This window comes from Formica exsecta, unplaced genomic scaffold (genome assembly GCF_003651465.1).
Source record: "Formica exsecta isolate Colony F162 unplaced genomic scaffold, ASM365146v1 scaffold120, whole genome shotgun sequence".
NCBI lineage: Eukaryota > Metazoa > Arthropoda > Insecta > Hymenoptera > Formicidae > Formica > Formica exsecta.
The window spans coordinates 2,901,799-2,915,994 of record NW_021848537.1 but is presented as its reverse complement, the minus strand read 5'-3'; the positions used below and the strand labels follow the sequence as shown (position 1 = coordinate 2,915,994).

The 14,196-nt window shown below is 31.6% G+C and overlaps 3 protein-coding genes across 9 annotated transcripts in view; 1 reads left to right on the top strand and 2 right to left on the bottom strand.

The window, feature by feature from the left end:
• Window positions 1-4,371, top strand: part of LOC115242256 (BRCA1-associated protein) — a 10,020-nt gene extending 5,649 nt beyond the window's left edge. The window contains exon 7 of one of the 2 annotated variants that reach the window (XM_029818437.1): window positions 4,277-4,371. The gene's annotated coding sequence lies outside the window, so the exon portion shown is untranslated. Of the gene's footprint in view, window positions 1-1,368; window positions 1,821-4,276 lie in introns of those variants that run through there. The other variant, XM_029818410.1, reaches the window with a different exon arrangement.
• LOC115242239 (chitin synthase chs-2-like) overlaps window positions 1-7,563 on the bottom strand; it is a 10,091-nt gene extending 2,528 nt beyond the window's left edge. The window contains exons 1-15 of one of the 3 annotated variants that reach the window (XM_029818384.1): window positions 7,239-7,563; window positions 6,760-6,995; window positions 5,797-6,096; window positions 5,351-5,569; window positions 4,853-5,155; window positions 4,204-4,637; window positions 3,856-4,129; window positions 3,318-3,583; window positions 2,946-3,156; window positions 2,429-2,676; window positions 2,142-2,334; window positions 1,892-2,046; window positions 1,421-1,717; window positions 923-1,152; window positions 317-701 (exon numbers count right to left, since the gene is read on the bottom strand). In XM_029818384.1, coding sequence (XP_029674244.1) covers window positions 317-701; window positions 923-1,152; window positions 1,421-1,717; window positions 1,892-2,046; window positions 2,142-2,334; window positions 2,429-2,676; window positions 2,946-3,156; window positions 3,318-3,583; window positions 3,856-4,129; window positions 4,204-4,637; window positions 4,853-5,155; window positions 5,351-5,569; window positions 5,797-6,096; window positions 6,760-6,995; window positions 7,239-7,330 — 3,843 coding nt within the window. In that variant the 5' untranslated portion in view covers window positions 7,331-7,563. Of the gene's footprint in view, window positions 1-316; window positions 702-922; window positions 1,153-1,420; window positions 1,718-1,891; window positions 2,047-2,141; window positions 2,335-2,428; window positions 2,677-2,945; window positions 3,157-3,317; window positions 3,584-3,855; window positions 4,130-4,203; window positions 4,655-4,852; window positions 5,156-5,350; window positions 5,570-5,796; window positions 6,097-6,759; window positions 6,996-7,238 lie in introns of those variants that run through there. The other 2 variants (XM_029818389.1, XM_029818394.1) reach the window with 2 other exon arrangements.
• Window positions 7,564-7,649: 86 nt separating this feature from the next.
• LOC115242292 (superoxide dismutase [Cu-Zn]-like) overlaps window positions 7,650-14,196 on the bottom strand; it is a 15,189-nt gene continuing 8,642 nt past the window's right edge. Inside the window, exons 1-4 of one of the 4 annotated variants that reach the window (XM_029818512.1) lie at window positions 12,982-13,291; window positions 12,518-12,614; window positions 11,131-11,318; window positions 7,650-8,024 (exon numbers count right to left, since the gene is read on the bottom strand). In XM_029818512.1, coding sequence (XP_029674372.1) covers window positions 7,917-8,024; window positions 11,131-11,318; window positions 12,518-12,614; window positions 12,982-13,056 — 468 coding nt within the window. In that variant the 5' untranslated portion in view covers window positions 13,057-13,291 and the 3' untranslated portion in view covers window positions 7,650-7,916. Of the gene's footprint in view, window positions 8,025-8,404; window positions 8,593-9,798; window positions 9,896-10,263; window positions 10,589-11,130; window positions 11,319-12,517; window positions 12,615-12,981; window positions 13,292-14,196 lie in introns of those variants that run through there. The other 3 variants (XM_029818503.1, XM_029818495.1, XM_029818484.1) reach the window with 3 other exon arrangements.

The following is a 14,196-nucleotide window of genomic DNA, read 5'->3' as shown; positions in this document are numbered from 1 at the left end:
GGTTCAGTGTCATTTTATACTGAAAAGAATAGAACTATTCTTTGGTAATATTGTGAAAGAAAATTTTGCATGTCTCGCGTACTTTTCTGTTTCGTATTCTATTTCTGCTATTATTTCGTTTAAGCATACAAACAGCATTAAAACACAAGAATAGATAGATATCCTTTTTGTACATCTTGGACATAATCTTCAGATTGGAGTTACGCTCCTTATAATACATATATTCTATCGGATGTCATAGAACGAATTCCCATTAATTGTTTTCACTTGATTTAATTCTTTTTTTTCCATAGATAAAAATAGATCGAGCTTATACCTGACTTTCTTCGTCGCTTTCAATGGGTCGCAAATATTTACTAATCAAATCTTTCCAGAATTCTTCCTCAAAATTCGATAGAAAATCCACCTCGCCTTTTCGCATTCTTTCATCCTGGAGCCAGTAAGGACTAATAAGGAAGTTAGAAGAACGATCATGGCTAGAGGCTCCCGACACCTGCGTCAGAACATCGCTTTCATCTTCGTCAGTGTCCTTATAAATCTCGTTCTCATGATCGCTTTTATCGGTCATGTGTTCTAGCTCGATTTCCTCGTGTACTTCTTCTACTATTTCTTCCATTGGAAAATATGATGTTGTGTACACATCAGCGTTGGAAGATGACTGAACAACATTGTTTGCCTCTATGTTTGTTGCATGTAGTTGTCTGTAATTTATCAATAATTAAGTCTGTACTATGTACAAGTCCTATAAGATCAGTAAATCAACTATCTAGACAATTCAAATTTTTTAGCGATCAATAAAATTTTATATATATTAAAAATATGAAAGGAATCTTAATAACATTCCGTTTACATCTTATAATATAAAAATAACTTTGGATGATTGAATTTCATAATGATTGTAAATAAAACGATTCCTTCAAACCTGTCTAATAGGCTCAGATGTTTGTTTATTTGTTGTAAGGATTCGTTGATCTCATTCAATCGCTTCTCTTCATAACTGATTCCCGAATGAATACAGCAGATGCATTTAAAAAGATCCCCCAAAGAAAACTCGAATGAACCTTTTTGATTCCTATCTTGCCTGTTCCCTATTCTCGTCATAAACTCGGACAGATTGCCAATTGCCATAGATTTCCGCTCCTCTTGAGGCTTCTTCATTTTTTTTATTATAATTGTAACACAATTATTTTTCAGAACATTCTATCAAAAAATTCTATAAAGAGAGTACTCTTTATAACATAGAAAAAAAATTCATAAACTCAGATTAAATTCTTTAAGAGAAATTTACAAAATATACATGATCTAGACGAAGAAAGAAAGTGATATTTCTTAAAGAAGTAGTATTCTAACTGTTTGATATATTTACAGCTTGCATCTCTGAATAACTCGAAGTTAGCAGACGAAAACAGCAGACACTTACAGTATTCGCCTTCGAATCTCGCGTACCCCATGTGACGTTATGCACGTTGAAGACAGAGAAAATGATCAGCAGCATGTACATAGACGGCACCGTGATATAATAGATAAGGCCGCATAATAGACATGTCATTTCCTGGGGATGTAACAAGCCAGCCACTGTCATTTGGCACGCAACAATACAGAAGAGAAGGCTGCTGGGTGCTAGCCATCCGTCCTCGGCGATTTGTAGCATAATTCCCACCGGGACGATCACCATCACCAGTCCGTACATGGCACTGATGATCTCAGCTAATATTAACTGCGTAAAATTGTTTTATTAGCAGGCACTGTGCAATTGTATAATATAATTGTCCATCTAATGAAATCATCAATTAGTCTAAAATAAAGTCATGAAAAAATATTCTTCCACTCTTTTCAAATATCTTTAAAATTTCTACTACTTGCTCAGAGATAAAATATCCAAATCGTATACCTGTATGCGTTCCTTGCAGGTGAAGCAAACTCCAATGAACGCGCCGACTGGGATCAGATTGTACCAGAAACTGCTCCAATTATCAATATGAAACGCGGCAACAAATGCACCGACCAACATCAGAAATATCGTACCCGGTCCTAAGATTGTACTCCCTTTAAAAAACGATCGATTTAATATATAATTTATATAATAGAGAGGGAGTTATAATTAATGTTATGCTGATATATAAGACACATTGAAGACGCACCCATCAGGATCCATTGATAAGCGATGTACATCCACGAGATATCGTCATTCACCCTTCTCGTTTCTTTGGCGGTCATCAATAAATCAAATATATTCGCGACAGTGGAGGGAATCCACCTACGACGTTGTATGAACAAGTCTCTTAAGCGTTCTGGTGCGTGAGTATACGCGTCACTTGCCGCCGAATATTCAACCTAATAGAAGAGAAGTAGATTAATTCTTTAAATAGTATCATATTGTTTAGCACCGATAGCTTTCTCAGTTTATTTAATACATCTTACAACTTACTTTAGAACCTACTTGGAGAAGCAATGTACAGAGCCATCGGTCCTCGCCTTGGTCGTATTGAATATAATGTCTGGCTTCAGTTGACTTGGTGGCATATTTCGCCATTACGTTGTTCTGCATCAATGCTTTCGCTCGAAAAAGCGAGAAACAGCCAGGGCTGCACAAAACGCAACCGATCGTATGCTCTGTGGATTTCTGCAGCCAGTGACCAATAGCGTATTCGAACTTTTGGAGCCAGACTATTGGACCTACTCAGAATGATAAAACATTTGAGTCTGAAACAATCTTTTTGCTGTGTAGATTAGAGAGAGAGAGAGAAATTCAATATGAAAACTCGTTTATTTACGTAATAAATAATGAAACTTCTCTTCATTGATTTTCAAAAAGAACCACGTTCTAATCACAATAAGAGTTCATTCTATCATCCTAGATTAAATATTTAATTTGTGTCATCCACCCCTATATTTTTGTCTCGTTCTAGATTAGATATTAATTGGAGTTCCACTCCTATACATGCCTGATCCGACCGGATGTATTCGACCGCATGCGGCACCAAGATCGCTATCCTTTTTCATTAGATCCACCAGAACCTTGACAGCGTCAGGTCGGAAGTCGATATCTCCATCCAGTGTAAGAATATATGTATTCTCAGCGACGATCTCTTTTCGATCCACATCGATTGATAAACCCATCAGGCGATAGCCCAGAAGATAATACATATACATCACCTCGAAAAATTATACAAGATATCTTTTGAATCACAGTTAAATTTTTTTGAAACATCTTGTATTTTTTCTTTAAGAAAAGAATTATATAGAAACACGGTATCTCTATTTGCTTCTTCTGATGCACTTTATGTATCGATATATTTATTTCTACGTTTGATTACCTGGCTCCATCGTTTCCTGTGTCTGATTTTATTTTTATCCTTCAAATGAACTACCAGTTGAGGCAGCGTCCATACAAGACGACCTCCATAAGGCGTCGGATATTTAATCGGCGGTGTATAATGCATCCTCAAGTTCTCCACATTTCTTTGGATTGTTTCCACCAGCGTTATCACATATTGATTGACTTGTGTTTCATTCTCATCGTGGTTGCACAGATCAATACAGCCGTGCATGCAACAAAAGGCATCGTCGAAGAAAATGTGTGCTGTATTATCAAAAAAATACTACATAAGTATCAGTAAAAAAAAACAGTATTTGCAAAATAAGAGAAGATTAAATTATATGCCATGGATAGTTCAGCTTTAACTTCTTTTATTTAAAAAAATGCCAAATGTAGATGCAAAATGTAGATGCAAAATGTAGATAAGTTCGATCATTCACTTAGTGTCTATTGTTCAAATAAAATTTGTGATTTGTGATATTTATTATTGTACGTATCTATTTTAATTGCAATTTCTTATAATGAACACGACTTACTTTCCAATTCATAATAGTCCTCGATATGAACCTTGTAATGTTCTTGCGTGACGTGCATTGCACTCTGATCCTTGTTTAATCGCAGGATACTGTTCACCAAATGATTCATTTCGTTCTTCTCTTCATGCCACATAGTAGCGCACGCGTAAATTCTCGTGACACGATCTTTGCGTTTATTGATCGTCGTGTTCAGATCTTCCCTGTCAAAGTCCTGCTCGATCCTACCAATGTCTAAACTGATATCGGTAGCTTCTATTTTGAAATCATCGTCATTCTGAAAAACTCTAAAATTGATTATCATAATAAATGCAATTGCGATAATAGATGGATAAATCGTTTAATTCTTACCAAAATTTCGGCATTTTTGTTTTTCTCCTCATCGTTCTTATCATCATTCTCATTCTGTGTTTTTCTGTTTAAGGCTAAACATTGATCAATCATAAGCGAGTCGTAAGTGATGGTGGAGAAGATCCTTTCTGCTAACGCCAGTCTTTCGTTCTCAGTGGTCCACAAGTGCCTTGTGATCCATATTTGCGACATCAACCATATCAACCAACACCAAACGTACCAAGTGGAGATAAATCCGCTCCAATTTCCGAACAAGGATTCTCTGAGGAAGAAGACTACAGAGTAGTCTCTAAGTGGCACATTGTGAAAGGCGCAAAGGTCTTTGTTCCTAACATCGCAAAGAGCCATGATCAAGCATACTGTTCCTAGACTAGCCAGACTTGTTGGAAACGCGAAGCCAAACTGATACATATGGGTCCTATAGGCGAATTTGCCTGAAATCATTTCTTTTCTAAAAATTCAAAGATCTCAAAAAAGTCATCCAATTGTGGGGAAAATATACAATAATTGGAAACATATAATAAATCAGAGTAAAAGAATATGCCAATTTCCTATTTTAAAGTAAATCTTTTACTATTTGTATTTTTTATGTTGTTTGGATTTGTATGATTTTTTTTTCATGTACAATTTCATTTATCTGTAAACTTACAAGCTTGATACATTATCATGGCGCAGATGGCTTGTATCGCAAAGACATAAAGGGGCATAAAGCCATCCGCAGTCAAAAAATTTTTCTTCTGCAATGAGTTCTCAGAATCATTTAGATTAATGTTGTATGTTCGTTCAGTGAATCTAGGTGAGAAGAAGCTTTTGGCGTCCAATCCTTCGCATACATTAACGACGAGAGCACCATTGATAAAAACAAACATCCTCCAAAGAGATACATATCCTTGTACGATGTGCTGACCTGGCTGGAGATCCTCCTTCACAGAGAATAAGAAACGTACCAGACCTATAAAAAAATATATAAAAATTTTCTAAGAAACTACATATCCAACCAGTTCTAAATACACTGTATCAATTTGATCTCAACTTTTTTTTATACAAATCATATATTATCTTGCTGAAATAACACAATTTTTCTCTGCTGTTTCAAAGTTTCACCTCTAAAAAAATTATGTATCATTTATATACAATTCATACATACCAATATTGTTATGAAAGGACACAAAGTTGCTCCACCAACGAATCGAACACAATACGAGAGCAACGGGAAAGATCCACGTCGACGTTTTGTTAATGTCATGTTTAATCGGCCACAAAAACATTCCGCTAATTTGTGCGACCAACGCCAGTGCGTCAAAAATTTTGAATAATCTTGATTTGCTCATCGATAAAATTTGATTCTCATTTCGCGAAAGTAAATCTGTAGAATATTATTAACATTATAAATTAGCAGAAATAGAGATATGAATCTATTTCTGTTTCGAATCGAGCAATAATTATAAACGTATATTTCCAGCGTTATGAATAATCAAGCTAAAATAGATCAAATTAATTAAATTGAAAAAAAAACAGATAATTGTTGCATTTAAATTTATTCTAATAATAGATTAATCAAGCTTTATTATATCATTATAATCACAAACTTACTTAACAATCCCGGTACGAAACATAGACAACAGAAAATAGCGGCGCCTTGCACCGCCTCGATTTCAGGTAGGATGACAAAAGTTAACAGCACCAAACCGATGGTATGGAGAGTATCTATCAAGATCATTAACATAATATTTCGTATTTTTGGCATCCTCGGTTTCCTTTTGAATAAGTGATGCCATAATGTATTTAATACACCGATGCATTCCGGCACGAGGAATATAAAAATCAAACACCAAGTCCATTGTAAGCGACCGTCCTCTGTATGTTCAATCAAAACTTCATGTCTCCCCAGCCCTAAAAAATTCAGAATTTTTACGTAAAAAGATATATTGCGTGTACGTATATGCGATAAAAATTAATTTGCTTCAAAATGTGTTAATAGCAAAATATGATAAAGTTGATGTATAGCAATATATTATATAGCAAAATATATTGCTATACATCATATATATTGCTATACATATATTATATGGCAATATAATATATGTATAGCATAAATTAAAGATAAGAGAGATAATTCCCGATAGTGTTACCTTTTTCAATATTACAATAAAATTATGAACTTTTTCCCAAATTTCATGCAAATAGTATTTAATTTAAATTCTTTTTATTATAATTATATTTTTCAATAAAATATTAATTGTTTATATCTTAAAATATTTTTTTATTTATATGATCTTAATTTAGCTTTCTTTTTATTCAAATTTTTTTTGGTAGCAGTCTTCTAAATATCTGATTTTTAAATTTCATACAAAATGTTAACTGCAAAAATTAATCAATTTCAAAATTTATACTTTATAACTTTAATACAAAGTTTTAATTATGTGTTTAAAATCTTGAAAATTTCTTAGAAAGATTGCCAAATATATATTTTTAAAATTCTGAACTTTGAACTCAGAATTTTCTTTGGTCAATTGTTTATAAAATCTTTTAATTACATGTCAATTAAAAATCTACCTGAAACGTTGCAATGGCGCAACGATTGATTCTTCTGCAACTGCGAGGTTGCAAATAAGACACCCGTTTTAGCCGCGATACCGCTGCATAAAACCACGATAAATAGCAACCCGTAAATTAATACTTTTAAGATCCAAATAATAATCTCGAAACACCGATTATCTTGCAAAGATCCACTTTCTATTTGAGAGGGGAAGCTTTTGAACATGTCCCAGGGTGGAAAATCTTTCTGCGAACTGGAAAACGTGTGATCTAAAGCCTGTGTGTACTTTCTCAACATTACTTAGTATTATCTATTCATTATTTTCTATTTAAAATTTATTCAGTATTTACTCAGTATTCTTAAATAATTCTGTATATAAATAAATTTCTCGAGCTGTTTCATTCCTACACACTTTTCGACTAATTCGTAGATTATTATAAGAGCTATGTATATTAGTTATAGTCTAAACAAAAAATAGATTTATTTAAATACGTACCCCTCTCCCTCAGTTTCATTTGAACTGTTGTCGTTGTAGTCATTATCGAAGATACTGATTCTCGGTTCGTTTTCTCGATTTATCGACGACATATTTATGAATCTCGCGACTTACAATCGTGAAGACTGCTGGAATTAATATGTATTCGCGATACGGTTTTCGGATGCGTCATCGATCGATAAACTATTATCATAGATGTTACGATAAAGTCAGATAAGATTCGAATTTAGGGTCAATTCGGAAAGAACCGAAATATTTCCGACTCTTCACTTAAGATAACACATTTTGGTGCACATATGAATGAGTGACCAATATCGATAAACACACTAGGCGCATCTAAACAGCATTATATGATTTTCTAAAGTAATAAAAAAAAGATATATATTTATAAATATTAATATATTATAAAGGAATGTTCTACAATTGTCTTTATGTATATATTCTTATTTAATATACAACAAATAACATATATAAGTTGAAGCTCTGGCGCTTTATTTTCGTACTGAGAAAGAATTGATAACTTCTATTGTGCTTAATATATATAAAGAAAAAAAACCAAAAGTAACATGTTTGCATAATATGGCTAATACATCAAAGCCGAACAATAAAAAAATAGTATGTCTCTAGTAGAGTCTGACCTCTATCCATCAATTTTTCGCATAAATCATGTAGACGCATTTACTTCGTGATGCCGATGACGCCGCAAGCGAGACGTGCACCAGCATTGCCGGTTGTTTTCGAGAGCTCATGGCCGCCCACTCCCAAATCATCAAGATCAGCGTGAACCTGAAAATTGAAGAGAATGAAAAAAAATATAGCCAAGAAACAAATATAATGATTATCTTATCTATATAAAATATTGCACAATTTTCTTTAATATTACTATCGAAATATAAATATGCAAATATCTCTGATGAAATCATCAAAACACTTACTTTGTAATGACTCTACATTTCTTAGATATGTTAAATACAAATAATCTATTAAGTACTATGTGTAGTATTAAAGAATAAAGCGTATACAGTTGAAATGGTTCTTGCATTACAATTGGATAAAGGACGAATACACACTGTGGATTATGAAAATGAGAATACCGTAAACACGACGATGATATGTAGGATGACGCGAACGAGGGCGAGAAGTCGAGATTTAAAGTTAATACATACCACAACAGTTCGTCCAATGACACTATGCGGACCACTAAGCTGAATCTGAGAGTCGGTGATGTTAACCTTTGCAACACCGTCAGCACCAGCTTCCACGTTTCCTAAATCTCCAACATGGCGCACAGCGTGGTCCGGACCGCCATGCTCTTTTCCCAAAGGATTAAAGTGAGCGCCTGCACTCGTACAACCTGCACAAAAATGTGATATACATTATCTTATGTATTGTAACTTAGTTTTAAAAGTACATTTTAATATTTTAATGTATTTGCATGCTTCAAATCTTACATCAAAGGAATAATAAAATTATACAAGAATTCTTAAACAAACACTTTAACAATTTTTAGATAGACAATAGAAATAAATATAATAATAATTATGATTTAAATAAATCAAATGAAAAAATATATTACTAAATTAAGCTTCAAGACTATGATAATTACATTCTACATTCAGCATGAAGCACAATCTAACAAAATGTTAATTTAATATTGACTAAACAATATATCTCATATTAAAAATTAATATTGTAACCAATGGGATAGAAAAAAGTTAACTTGCATTCATGAACAATTCATGGAACAATTATAAATAAGTTACAGTAATGTTGTATATTAGATATCGTATATATAGTCTCTCTATCTTCTGTCTCTATCAATAAGTAAACAGAGATATTGATATCACATAACTTTTTTTTAATTAATTTGTTATTAACTTCAGAAAAGATAAAAATAACTAGATTAAAATGATAAGTTCCACAATTCTGAAATAAACTTTTATAAGAAATTATATAAATTCAAACACAAGATAATCCCTTGCACTTCAGTTTTTTTACGTAACATTATATAACAGTTTATTTTATCTATGCATACCATTGCACGTATTTATTATATTTGATATATGTATATATATATATACATTCTATATACATTCTATACTTATACTTTTATTAAAAACAAAATATACATAATTTATTGAGAATAAAGATAAAAATCAGAGTCAATACTTTCATCATCCTCAATTATTTTTCTCTTCTCTTGTATTTCACATATTCTTGTAAATTTATAAAGCAAAAAGTATACATTAAATTATATAAAATTGTATATTTTGCAAAATATTACACAATACAAAAACTAAAGAAATATCAATTTTTGTAAAAAGGAAAAGAAAATTCTTATGTAAAAAGTAATATTTGGAGTAAAATACCAAAATTTTAAAACTAACAAGATTGGAATTTAGAATTGAGAGTTGAAAATGTTACAATAAATTTAAATTATAAATCAATAATTTTTTCTAGAAATTACAAATTTAAAAACATGTATTCTTTAATTCTGCAAGATAGTTATATAAACTTATTTAAATAATATATTTAAATATTTTTGTATTTCAGTCTTTACCATTAGTGTTATCGCCAAATTCATGAACATGAAAGCCGTGTAAGCCTTTCTTTAATCCACTAATAGATCCAGTCACCTTCACTGTACTTGAACCATCCTGCAATGCAAACCAAGTTTACTATACATTAGAAAAGAAAAAAAAATAATCAAAAAAATATTATTTTTTAATATATATAAAAATTGAAGATTATAACAATTAAACATTATATGAAATCAAGCTTTCATAGAGATCAATCATACGTTTTCAAAGATCACAAATCAGAGGATATATAAACTATTTGATATAATTCAGACGCAATTTATACATAAAGAAATTTAGGATATATTAAATATAAAGTACTATTGTATCGTGCGTTTCAGACAAAAATCTTTTAAATTCGCGACATAAGCGTGAATAAATAATTTATCGGAAAAACGTAGCGAGATTAATTCGAAAATTTAAGCTCGCTTATTAATAAAGTGTACCGCTTGTTCGAAGTGAATGATTCCCTTGACAGGTTCGTCCTTATATTGAAGGACACAGACCGCCTTGGTCGTCATTTTGCGAATATTCTTGATTCTTCAAAACCACTTGATTGATGGATGGTTCGCGATAGACTGCGCGACACTCGGATTATGCAAGCGATAAAAAATTGAATTGCTGAATCACGGTTGATCAAAACTGCAGGAAAATCGCTGACGTGCCATATGTGCGATGGCTGATATATATTTATGTCCGGCGAAATTTCAAACGATAAGATAACCAATAACGAACTGATAGCGGAGTGATCATAAATATAGTAATAAACAGAGCGAGGCTGTCATAATATTTTACTGGTGAAATTCAAGGAAAGAGAAAACAGATCTTTATTCGCGAGATGTTTTTTAGATTTTTTGTATAAAGTTTAGTAGTCTATTCTTTTACTTAGTCTATGGATAAAACCATACCCAGATTTCTATATATTACTAGACCGATAGCTCCCGGTTCTCGGCTGAAAAGTGAGGTAAAGTGGAGGGGATATGGCGGCCACATCTTGTTAGAGTTAAATTGTGAATGGGCAAACGATATTGATAAACACACTAGGCGCATTCAAACAGCATTATATATCATCAAAACACTTACTTTGTAATGACTCTACATTTCTTAGATATCTTAAATACAAATAATCTATTAAGTACTGTATACAGTACTAACGAATAAAGCACATATAATAAAATGGTTCTTGCATTACAATTGGGTAAAGGACGAATCCACACTGTGGATTATGAAAATGAGAATACCGTAAACACGAGGATAATATGTAGGATGACGCGAACGAGGACGAGAAAACGAGATTTAAAGTTAATAAATACCACAACAGTTCGTCCAATGACACTATGCGGACCACTAAGCTGAATCTGGGAGTCGGTGATGTTAACCTTTGCGATACCGTCAGCACCAGCTTCCACGTTTCCTAAATCTCCAACGTGGCGCACTGCGTGGTCTGGACCGCCATGCTCTTTTCCCAAAGGATTAAAGTGAGCGCCTGCACTCGTACAACCTGCACAAAAACATGAGATACATCTTATGTATTGTAACTTAGTTTTCAAAGTTCATTTTAATATTTTAATGTATTTGCATGCTTCAAATCTTACATCAAAAAAATAATAAAATTATACAAGAATTCTTAAACACTTTAAAAATTTTTGGATAGACAATAGAAATAAATATAATAATAATTATGATTTAAATAAATCAAATGAAAAAATATATTACTAAATTAAGCTTCAAGACTATGATAATTACATTCTACATTCAGCATGAAGCACAATCTAACAAAATGTTAATTTAATATTGACTAAACAATATATCTCATATTAAAAATTAATATTGTAACCAATGGGATAGAAAAAAGTTAACTTGCATTCATGAACAATTCATGGAACAATTATAAATAAGTTACAGTAATGTTGTATATTAGATATCGTATATATAGTCTCTCTATCTTCTGTCTCTATCAATAAGTAAACAGAGATATTGATATCACATAACTTTTTTTTAATTAATTTGTTATTAACTTCAGAAAAGATAAAAATAACTAGATTAAAATGATAAGTTCCACAATTCTGAAATAAACTTTTATAAGAAATTATATAAATTCAAACACAAGATAATCCCTTGCACTTCAGTTTTTTTACGTAACATTATATAACAGTTTATTTTATCTATGCATACCATTGCACGTATTTATTATATTTGATATATGTATATATATATATACATTCTATATACATTCTATACTTATACTTTTATTAAAAACAAAATATACATAATTTATTGAGAATAAAGATAAAAATCAGAGTCAATACTTTCATCATCCTCAATTATTTTTCTCTTCTCTTGTATTTCACATATTCTTGTAAATTTATAAAGCAAAAAGTATACATTAAATTATATAAAATTGTATATTTTGCAAAATATTACACAATACAAAAACTAAAGAAATATCAATTTTTGTAAAAAGGAAAAGAAAATTCTTATGTAAAAAGTAATATTTGGAGTAAAATACCAAAATTTTAAAACTAACAAGATTGGAATTTAGAATTGAGAGTTGAAAATGTTACAATAAATTTAAATTATAAATCAATAATTTTTTCTAGAAATTACAAATTTAAAAACATGTATTCTTTAATTCTGCAAGATAGTTATATAAACTTATTTAAATAATATATTTAAATATTTTTGTATTTCAGTCTTTACCATTAGTGTTATCGCCAAATTCATGAACATGAAAGCCGTGTAAGCCTTTCTCTAATCCAGTAATATCTCCAGTCACTTTTACTGAACTTGAACCACCCTGCAATGCAAATCAAATTTACTATACATTAGAAAAGAAAAAAAATAATCAGAGAAAGATTATTTTTTAATATATATAAAAATTGAAGATTATAACAATTAAACATTATATGGAATCAAGCTTTCATAGAGATCAATCATACGTTTTCAAAGATCACAAATCAGAGAATATATAAACTGTTTGATATAATTCAGACGCAATTTATACATAAAGAAATTTAGGATATATTAAATATAAAGTACTATTGTATCGTGCGTTTCAGACAAAAATCTTTTAAATTCGCGACATAAGCGTGAATAAATAATTTATCGGAAAAACGTAGCGAGATTAATTCGAAAATTTAAGCTCGCTTATTAATAAAGTGTACTGCTTGTTCGAAGTGAATGATTCCCTTGACAGGTTCGTCCTTATATTGAAGGACACAGACCGCCTTGGTCGTCATTTTGCGAATATTCTTGATTCTTCAAAACCACTTGATTGATGGATGGTTCGCGATAGACTGCGCGACACTCGGATTATGCAAGCGATAAAAAATTGAATTGCTGAATCACGGTTGATCAAAACTGCAGGAAAATCGCTGACATGCTATGTGCGATGGCTAATATATATTTATGACCGGCGAAATTTCAAGCGATAAGATAGCCAATAACGAACTGATAGTGGAGCGATCATAAATATAGTAATAAACAGAGCGCCATAATATTTTGCTGGTGAAGTTCAAGGAAAGAGAAAAAGGAGAGAAAACAGATCTTTATTCGCGAGACGCTTTGTGTATCAAGTTTAGTAGTCTACTCTTTTACTTAGTCTATGGATAGAACTATATCTAGTACGCCATATTGTCACTAGCGAGCGCATCGTGTAACCAATCAGGCTTCAGACGATACCTTGTGTCAACAACATGGCGTAGTCAGATTCATTTTTTTTTTTTTTTTTAATTTTATGTAAATAATGAGTCGTTTGTCTCGAAGCTGAACTGGGTCCTTGTTCTATCTGACAATCACTTATTTAGGGATTATGTATTTCTCGTTGATATATTTCTTGTCTCTCTATTGCACTTTTATTTCATGTAAAATACATAAAAAAGAATGAACGCGCGATTGAAAAGTGAATTATATATATATTTCTGCTTTCGCGAGAGCATACAAATAAAACAGAGACAAATGCATTTTACTATTGCATTCGTTTATTTTTCTTATGTTCTACTGTAATACTGTAATAACATACAAGAAATGCACTTTAATGAAACCTACAGAAGAGAATCTGAATATAGAGCCTGATACTCTCTTAACATCGCTTCGCGCTATTCTTTGCCTTTGCATCCGTAAATACACAATGCAACAAATGTATACTTTTCTCTCTCTCTCTCTCTCTCGCTTAGCAACAAACGCAAACATATTTCCATTAATCGTTATTTTCTTTTTTTTCGATCGATATAAGCGATTCGTACGACAAATTCATTCACTGCTTGCTTCTCGAATATTCACGCATTTAAACACATACATACACGCTATTGTATACCGCTATTACCATACTTGCCGCTCTGAAATATATGTCATGGTGGAAAAATAAACGAGCCACTTTT